Source organism: Thunnus albacares, chromosome 10 (assembly GCF_914725855.1).
Source record: "Thunnus albacares chromosome 10, fThuAlb1.1, whole genome shotgun sequence".
Lineage (NCBI taxonomy): Eukaryota > Metazoa > Chordata > Actinopteri > Scombriformes > Scombridae > Thunnus > Thunnus albacares.
In genome coordinates, this window is record NC_058115.1 from 17,179,460 (window position 1) to 17,189,905 (window position 10,446).

The 10,446-nt window shown below is 38.1% G+C and overlaps 1 protein-coding gene across 15 annotated transcripts in view; it reads right to left on the minus strand.

Annotated features, from left to right (window-relative positions):
- Positions 1-10,211, minus strand: part of LOC122990175 (short transient receptor potential channel 7) — a 63,668-nt gene extending 53,457 nt beyond the window's left edge. For 5 of the 15 annotated variants that reach the window (XM_044363342.1, XM_044363346.1, XM_044363345.1 and 2 more), the window contains exons 1-6: positions 9,926-10,064; positions 9,188-9,213; positions 7,742-7,963; positions 7,467-7,543; positions 5,946-6,040; positions 4,232-4,358 (exon numbers count right to left, since the gene is read on the minus strand). Coding sequence is in view for 10 of the 15 variants with exons in the window: in XM_044363330.1 (XP_044219265.1) it covers positions 282-769 (488 nt within the window). In the remaining 5 variants the exon portion in view is untranslated. The other 10 variants (XM_044363330.1, XM_044363336.1, XM_044363334.1 and 7 more) reach the window with 10 other exon arrangements.
- Positions 10,212-10,446: the final 235 nt, after the last annotated feature.

The window sequence follows — 10,446 nt, forward strand, 5'->3', positions numbered from 1 at the left end:
ATAGCTGCCAGTAAGGTGAATCCCTACTGCTTTACATTACTCTCTCCAAAACTAACCTTTACTTGTTGACATTTGCAGGTGGATTAGTTGCTCTTGATTAAACCACAAAATAGCTTCTCCATCTCTAAACTATCGCTCTGTGTCTTCTTTGCGTTACTCCAAAACACCACAGTTTGTAAATAAGCACATGTAACTCCAAGGCCGCGAAACTGGCCACTTTACTGATTTATCACGCTTCTGGATCGATGAGTAAAAGTTGTGATTGAAAATAAAGGACTCACGTTTGCCGGGATTCCGAGTTGAACTCGGCGTCTGTGTGCTCAACAGAGTAGTGGTTCCCGGAGTCAGAGAGCTCCGGAGCCCGGGAGAGTCTCTGTCCGCGGTGCTGAAAACGCTCAGCGCTCCCCGCGCCTCGTCCTCTCCACTTGGAAAACGGGTGATCGTAGCGGTCATACACCGCATCTAGGCGCACATCCTGGCACGAACGAAACGGAGAGCCGGTGTCTCCGGTGCGCTGGCGGAACTTTGGTGGTGTGAAATGCGGCGAGTTCTCTGGTTCTCTGTTCTCAGGAGACGGGTGAAAAGACTCCGGAGAGGCGAGGTAAGGTGGGTCTGTATCCCCCAGCAGCGGAGAGGCGGAAGAGAAGAGGTCTTGGGGCCGCGGAGAGGAAGGAGATCCTCTGGGATGACAGACAGACTGAGGCGTGGAGGGAGACTCCGAGAGATGGACTCTCTCGCCGCTGTCGCTTTCTTCTCCCTCGTCAGACATTGGTAGAGTTCGTTAGCAGCATATACTTTAAACGATGTTACCTATGTGACAGACATTAAGCGACGTTTGCCAAAGTTTCGACCACACAAGTTTCTTCAGAGCCGCGCAGCAGCGATGAGCCAAGCTCCACCTTTACACAAGAGTGCGCGCTCTAATTAGAGAGTGAGCGCGCGCGCAGGGAGCCAGCCCTTTACAAAATGGAAGAAAATGAAAAAGTGGCAACATCACAAAAATAGCTTAACTTACACATTGCATTTACCCACAAAATAACATTTCTTCTGTTACTATCGAGAGAAAAAAAGGTACAAATAGCTTACAATTTTTCAGTTTGATGTTATAAAATTAGTACTTTTGAAACAGTTTTCATTGAGTTGTTTTAATAAGCAAAAACACACAAGGAGACTAGTCTCACATAATCGACGTTTTTAGTAGCCGATCCCATTTTAAGAGAAGTGGAGTCGTTTTGAAGTCATGTTTTGAAAAGCAGACGGTGAGGGAGAGAGGAAGAAAGAGAGAAACAAGTTGAAAGAGTTGGAGGCGGCTTGGAGAGTGAAGGGGTTAACATGTCCACCGGTTGTTGGCCAATTACTGGTACGGACATAATCTTGTTATTGCTCCAGAGAACAAACAATTAATACTTGAAGTAGCCTATATGTTATCTCAGGTGTATGTTTATGTATGTCTTATCTTTGGTGGGTTTAGACCCACGTGGACACAAACCTTTATAGATCCCTGACCTTAAATATGAAGAGGAAGAAGATGCAATGTTTGAATGTTTACTCTGTTAGTGTGTACGTTTGTGTGTGTGTGTGTGTGTGTGTGTGTGTGTGGTCCTGTAATTAGAGGCAGAGACCCATTAGTCACGATGGAGACTCCCTGCACCCACACACAGACAATAACCAGTCCTAACCCGGCTCTTTGATCTATCCTTGTATTTATGCACCTAGTACATGCACACATGTCACAAGAGATCAAATTAACACACATGACAAAGTGGTGTTTACCTTTGGTAGAAAACAGCTCCCAAAACTATCTATTGTGGATCTGTAGATTATACTATTTGTTAAATGAAACTTCTTAATTACTTACTTATTCTTCTATTTTTAATATATGACAGAGGTCCATTTGTTAAACCATGTAAACTAGCGTCTGTATCAGTATCAACAGTGTCAAAACAATATATGTTTTTTTATCCACCATAGAGTACTGACAAGTTAATTTTTAAACTGTAAAATGTCCCACCAAGTACATGTCTTGGTCACAAATCGTTAATAACCTAATTTAAGGCATCCTTATGAAAAAAAGGTTGGTTATTGATAATTCCCCTTTTTTTAAATCTCTAATGTAAAAAATATTTCCCTCATGTTTGAATCACTTAAATGTAATTCACAAAAACAGAGTAAGACAAATGTTTTAGATTTACATCAGCTGACCAGTTTGTCACTATACTCTAGGCAACAGCTTTTTATGCCCCACAACAGTAGCTCAAAATTAGTTTGGTGCCAAGTAATTCCCAGAAAATGTTTTGAAATGAGATTGACATATAATATCTTTCCTGGGAAATTATGAAACTAGGGGACCCATTTAATATTTTCATGTTATCATTAGAATATTAAGACTGAAGCTGAAAAACCAGTGAAGCAGCCCTGCAGGATTAATTACACATGTTTTAATTACAGTATGACTGATGCAAGCCACTCATTAAGACTGTGGGTTCACTTTTGGCAAGCTCCCATTAAAACACTAGCTTGTGCTTGTGTATATGCTCACATTTGAACATGGTGACCTTGAGTGGAGGAAACATCTAATAAGTAATGCATTATTGTTGCTGAAGGTCATACTTAATCCATTTTAAATCTGACCCCACAGGTATTACAGAAAAGATTAGGGAAAATTGGGGGAAACTGTGCACCTGACTGTACGTGTAATCCTGAGTGAAAGTCAAGGGCCACTGAATGGCAGAAAGTGTGTGTGTACCATTGTACCTCTCTGGACTTGAAATAGAAAAGGGTTGTTGTAAGCGTATGTGTATGATTTCAAAGCTACAATACACTTCTTAGGAAAAAACCTTTATCCAGACTATTTTTTGTTTTGACAGCCAGCCAAGCTTATAATAACTGTGCCATTGTAAGAGGCGCAATGTTCAAAAAGGCAGCCTGTGTCTTAGTGAGTAAGTGAAGAGTTCATTTGCAAAAACAGATGAAAGCCATTTTAAAATGAATAAACACCTGTTTGACACCTGAACTGCACACAAAAAAACAGGATTTAAGAATGTTTTTTGTGTGTGCACTCCAGGAAGTATCAATCAAACAGGTGTTTGCATTTATTATCCTAAATAATGTTTTGTGTGTGTGTGCACTCCATGGAGTATCAATCAAACAGGTGTTTGTTTATTCATTTTGGCTTTTATCTGTTTTTGTAAATAGACTCTTCAAGTGTAACAATTACATAGTACTCTAGTTGTTTAAATCTCACTATTAATCTTTCTGTTTAAGCCACTGCAGATTTGCAGAACCCTAAAAAACAGGTCAGACTCCTTTAGGAATATTAATATATTAAAAACAGCTGAATTACTATTTTACTTACTCTAAATGGCAAGTCTCTGCTGAATAATGTAGAGTCTCCCTGTGGTTCGAAATTCTCTGCCATCACCCCAATCACTAGTTTCACAGCAGGTGTTTTCTGTAGTCCGTCACAGACAGAACTCCTGCTGGGAAATCACTGTTTGAGGTGGGTTTTGAAAAGCGACATTCTTGAAAATTTCAACCAGCAGTGAAAGGTGCAACAGCACTTTTCTGTCCTTTGTGATTCAGCGTGAAATGTCCATTTCAGAACAAAGACAGCAAGCTCTTGATATGGAGATGTTTGTAACATACTGTATCTTACATCATGTATAGGCCTTTTTCCACAGCAGCCTTTTTGATTTATAATACAAGGTGTTACTAATAACTTTAATGATAAGCCTGTATGCACAATACCAGGACCCTGAAAGTGAGGCTGCTGAATGGACTTTAGCCAGCGTTCATTTGATTATTTACACATGTGCTTTCCCTACTGTGAAAATGGCCTGTTTAACTACCTATCCGCTCAAAATATTTGAGATTTTCCTAGTTGGTTAAAGACAGATGCAAGGACAGAGATCAAGATATTTGACTGAATTAATATCAACCAAATCCCTCTAGCAGTTCAAATGGTCAAACACTTCTTTTACTGTGCACATTAAAATGTGTAGCCCCAATAAATTCTCAAGGAGACAGTATACCTAAGAGAAGAATACATCCATAAATTAGACCCTGGAACCTGCAGAGACCATCTCTGATTCCCTTTACCTTTTCCCTATGGAGCTTAAAGGTCTTTCTTCCTCTTTATAGACTCTGCTTTCAGTGGAGGGAACTCAGTGTCCTCCCCAATCTGTGGCATCGCCAGTTAGCTACCTACAGCATCTGGCAGAAAACCCCGTACCTGAATGATACACCCCTCGGGCAGCTAAGTCAGTCCTGTCTGTTGGCCAAGCTGTTGGAAGGATCCCATCCTCTTGTGACAGGAGACAGCAGATGTGCCTCTTGGGTGATGCCAACTATCACATACTCTAGAGGGAAACAAAATAAAGGTAAAATAAAAATTCCCGTCAAACCCACAGTCCTGGCTCCACATCCTCAACAGGTGTTTGCCTCAACGAACCTCTGGCATCCAGACAAAAAGTGCATCAAAAAGGCTATCAACTCTTGCAGCCCTAAGCTGATTATGGTGTTGCCTGAAGAGAGAAAGCCGCAAACCTGCTGTCCCAACAGGTTCACCAAGCCCTCATTTCCTTCCTCCTTTTCAGGAATGTAGAGGACAGCAGACCTCCACCATTGATATTCTGACCACAGTAAGTCTCCTATATTCTAATGGATCTCCCCTGGTCTCTTCATTCTGAGAGAATAATCTCTATAATTTGATTTAACCACTGCTTTAAAATTGAGTGTCCTGAGTTACATTTTCCAGTAGGAGATCAATGCTGAGTTTAAAGTAGATTGTAGTGGACATAGAAAAATGGGAAATGACAAATTTAAGTAAAGTCGTACTGGTTACATATCCATTTTTTGATGTTTAACTCGCTTTAAGACACACACAAGCGCACACAGTCCACAGTTAGGGTTAGAAACGTTACTTGTATATGGAATAGTGCTTGATATAAGACCCATGTGCCATTGTATAACAGAAAGGCAAACAGTATATAATTTTATGCACTCAAGCTCATATGTTCACACTCACAGCATGTACACAGACTGGGAAGTACATCCATGAATGCTGCCTACATAAACAAATAGGCTACTTAAACAAGTAATGTGATGAAAATAAGTTGACAGTTACATACTGTACAGTACGAGTCATTGTAGAAATTATTCCAATTTTCAAATTCAAAGAACAAACGACAGGACTTGGACTCTGGAGAGAGTTCCCACAAGACAGGCTTATAAAAAACCCTGGTTAAGGTTTAGAAGAAATTGTAGTTGTGGTCAGAAGTAGTTGAGGTTTGAGTTGTGTAAACATCACTGGCCAGTTAACAGTTGCAGATACTCTATGTTCAATATAGACATCACCATGTTATGTTGATTCAAAACATGACCTGTGCTCCATTATGTCTCCTGTGAAATGTATTATGCAAATTAGTTGAACGTGAACATCATTTTTAGAAGACAGAGTTGCACACAGTTCAAATGATAGCGAGAGACAGCAGAGAGGGAAAGGATGGCAAAAATCAATCATCCAATGTCCCAGTGTCTTTTGTCAATTACTTTCAACCCGGCTTCTGTTCCCCCTCTTTTTCACACCCTGTCCTCTTTTCATTCCCTGCTGTCAAACATTGTCTCACTCAAAGCTCATTTTGTCTACTAAAAAATGGTATGGAGGCACAAGTTTTCTAGGAGTTGGTCACATGCTGCACAAAACATAAAACACTTTATATGATCATTAAAGGTTTCATTTCATATTTGTATTTACTATCTTTTCATAGCCTGTATGGATTAGAAAAAACTGTATATTTCACAGAAACTGGTTTTATTAATATGAAGGTGCTTTGGGGATTTTTGGAAAGCCAGGATTATCCAGTCCCAGTATATTTGAAACATCACCTATCAAGCTAAAGTAATAGAAAACATTTTCAAATCATGTAAGAGCCACAAAAACATACCCTTTTAGGTCGCTGGTCCATCATTTCTGGCTTCAACATCTTAGTCTTAACCAAAATCTGCAGTGGTGGACACATTTCTTGCTGAGAAATGGTGTCTGTGGGGTAAAAGGTGGGAAAAAACAGTGATAAGAATTTGTTGACCCAAATCAGACCTCACTGTTCAAGGCGTCTGAGTTGTTGGATGTGGCTAAAAGTGGCACAATGGCGCCGTCTGTCAACCTGGGTCCTGTGCTATTGACTTCAACAGACCAATGTTCATTGTTGTCCCTGTCACTGTTAATATGTCAGAGGAGGAAGGGCACAAAAGCCAATCACTCACACCCTCCATCGACCTCATGATAATTTTACTAGTCACTTGATCAATGAAACGTCTTCAGTGGGGGCAGCACTCCTCTGAGGACAGCAGATGATAGTGATGTTTCCTCATAGATTTGAGATTTGGTTTACTCTGTATGCTTACTTCATCCCTTTCTCTCTCTCTACTACTACTACCCCAACCAGTGAGATCTTGCACAGCTGAGGTTGTGGTAGCAGGCAGATATTGGAGTCAATACATACTCTATGCATATTTCATTGGTACAGCGCAATGGGAAAGGCACTGAAGTGTTTAAAACTTTTATTATGTGTGCTTGCTAGGGTTTGATGAATGACTTACAACAGAAGATTTAATGAGGTATTCTGCCGACTAGCCTTTATTACAGATATCAGACACTGTGTCTGAACTGCAGCCCACACATATGCCATTAGTGTATGTGCACACACGTGCACACAAAACCATGCAAATACATGCAAATAAAGGCTCTGAGAAGTTCTTCTCTCTTTCTTTTTATCAGTTTCTTCTGTTATTGCACAAACACATTCACAGACACTTCTGCTGTGTTGAAAAACAATGGCATGATTTGTTTCAATCCACAAGAGTGTGCAGTCATTGCCATTTATAATTTACACATAAACACGCTCTCATATTCACCAGTGCCCATACAGCATACGCACTCACTGCAGGAATGTAATATCAGAATGCAGCCCATCTAGCAGAAATGTACATTTATTTGCGACCTAATGAGCGTTACTATTATACTTTTATGTATTTAAAAAAAAGAAATCCATAAACTTTCTCCTTGGTTTGGTGCATTCAATGCATTCTCACCTTGACACATGACTAAAAAGTCATTATGGAAAGTGTTTTTGATTCAGCTGAAATGTGTTTTTGCACTGTGTGTACCTGGCCTTGAAAGAGGCAAATTCTGTGGGTGAAAGAATTCAGGAGGAACAATGATTGAATGAACTGATTAATTTAATGTACAGGTTAAGGACAAAGGGAGAAATGGTTACTAAGCTTCCCCAAGGCCAAACCAGCTGTTGTTGCTTGTTGTGAATTTGAATTTCCTCTGTACTGCCCAGTTAATGCTGCCCCCAGAGGGCCACGAGATAAAATGACAACTGATATTATTCCACTGATTAGATGAAGTACGAGATGAAGTACGTCAAAATATGCTCAGGTGTGGTCTGTACGATACTCACTATCGTTTCCATTCAGTTGAGAGAAAGCTGTCATCTCCTCTTGTGTGTCTCCATTGTTTAAACCGCATTATGCATTCCTGACAAACAAAATGTGTTGAATGGAGAAATTAAATGGAACAGTAAGGATGCATTTCCTTGTCGAGAATTGTTCTGTAATTTGAGACTTTATATCAGCAGGTATTCAAATGGTCAATCAAAATAATGCTGAAGTGATGAATCCAAAAGAGTTCATTTGCATAGTTTATCACTTGCTGACAATTAGAGAATTTTTTCACAATGTGGCTGATGCAGATTTTTGCACTCTTTGGCTGAGAGTGCTGACAACCTCCAGCTAGTAGCCTGTGTGATGCGGGAAATGCTGTGCAGCTGTGGTTTCATTCCCTCATGCAGAGCGAATCACTGGAGTAATACCTGCCATCAATTATTCTCACCAGTGGCTTATGCTGGGAGGACCAACACTGCAGGGAAGCTGCTCCCTCAGCCAAACAGCTGGAGTACTGGATGCCCCAGTATGTATGAGAAAAACATTAAAAATCACAGTCATCGAGTGAGAGTCCTCCTACTAAGTAATCATACCACCTGAGTCAAACTTAAATGCTTGTGTACTGATGTCCCTGAGTGAAAATCTAATTTACAAATCAATATTGATTGCACAGCAAGAGAGACTGAAAGTGCAAAACTTGACTAGTCGATAAGAAGACACAACTGCTCTTTGATGCTAAATGATTATATCAATACAAATAAAACTATAACTTAAACTGACACAAAATAAAAATCAAACTCGTCAATTAAACTATAAATGTCATGTGTATACTACTAGCAAATGGCTGACAGACATCAATGGCATTAAAAATCTATAGTAGTGTGACAAAACGTGTAGACATGTACGCTGATGGCAGGACATGAAAACTAAGACTGTTTGACTGTTCCTCAAACACAACATTAGATATTTTATTCTTAACAAAAAATGAAAGAATTAATGTTTACTAATTATTAGTAATGCTATAGTTTATGTTATTTTATCATTATTTTGTGTAATATAAAATAATTAGTTTATAAATTATATATTGTATCATACCTGATGAAACTATTTAACAGTTTATTGTTACACACATTATAACATTTTATATACTATATTAAGTATTTGTTAATGATTACCAAATATTTGTAAACCTTAAAGATATTGTTTGTAAAACATCTTTAAACATTATATAGACAGATGGATCACATATTCGTAACACTTTTTTAATGGTTAATAATTGGTTTGTAAACCGTCTATTAATATCATTTGAATTGCTATTATAAAGTTGCAACTGATGATTATAATACCTTGTTAAATGGTTAGTAAAGCATCTATAAACATTATTTTGATAGATAGTTAATACCGTGTCAATGGTTAACAATTAGTTCGTAAACCATCTATAAGCATTATCTGGGTGGTTATTGTAAAGTTGGAACTGATGTTTATAATACTTTGTAAATGGTTAATAAATACGAGCTAGTGCATCTATAAACATTATTTGGATGGCCATTATGAAGTTGCAATTGACTTTTACAATAAGTAATCATTGGTTAGTAAGTGCTTTATAAAGCATTAATACACCTTTTTGCCCCCCATGAAATGTTTAATAGTTGACCTATAGAAGAGTAATTATTTTTGCACCAATAACAGAATTGTAGTTGATTTATATAATCAAGTTCAAACACATTTATGAACAAACCTTTAAGTCAATGTTGACTTGCAGCACTGCACTACAAATAAACAGGGTGGGATATGAAAGAGATGAGATTGAAAAAAAAAAAGTCAACACAACAGATTAGTGATAAAACCTTTCTACAAAACGACAATAACATAATTTAAAAAAACATTATTTTACACAGAGGTGCACCAAGTAAAAATACCAGCATTAGATATCCAGTCAGTACCAGGCAAAAGTTAGAGGTGTCCTGGTCACCAATTTTTGGGCTTTGAAGCTACAGCAGACCAACACGGTGTTCTGGCTGTTCAGACTGAAGCTGCTCTCCTCAGTCAACCAAATTTCATGTACTATTCAGAATGTACTAGCTCTAACTTTAATTTTCTTACCTAACTTGACAATAATACCACACATTAATACACAGTATTGTGGGGTGCTAAGTTACCACATTGAGAGCTATGCTACTGTTGCTACCATGCTAATGCGCTAAACGCGATTAGCATAACATTTGTTACAAATTACATTAAACTGGTATTGTATTAGATATGCACATACACATGCATTTATCTACTATAGACTGTAACAAGTCTTCATTCAGGTGATATAACTGCATTAAACGACATTACCTTACAGACATATCTGTTGTCTTCCGACATGCTAACGCGGGCTATCTTGCTAATACGCAAATCACGATTAGCACCAAACTTTCTACAAACTGCATCAAATTGGTGCAGTGTTAAAAATATACACACGGTCATTTACCTTCTGCAAATTGCACTAAATCCTACCCTATATTAGGTGCATAACTCTCCATTAACCAAAGTTATTCTGTTCATTCAGGTGAACCCACCTCTACACGAAAGGCTAAAACTTAGATTTAAACACTGAATTAGAGGAGCCTACTTACATGTCTTTAATGGAAAATAATTCATGGCACACTCCACAAACAAAGAATCAACACTGCAAACACAATAAGTTCAACCTGGTTCTGTTGAAACAGAGCGGCTCATCAGGAACTTTTGATATAAGTGAGAGTTGAGTTATTGGACTCAACTTACTGCAAAGTTTTCTAAACCTCAAAAATTAATTATTTCATATTACACAAACTAATGATAAAATAACATAATTTTTAGCATTACTAATAATTAGTAAACATTATTTATTATAATTTAATTGTTTGTTAACATTAAAATAATGTCAAATTATAGCCTAATTAATTAAAGTTTGATTAACTATCAATTTCATATTTATTAATGATGGTTATTATAAAGTGTTACCGAAAC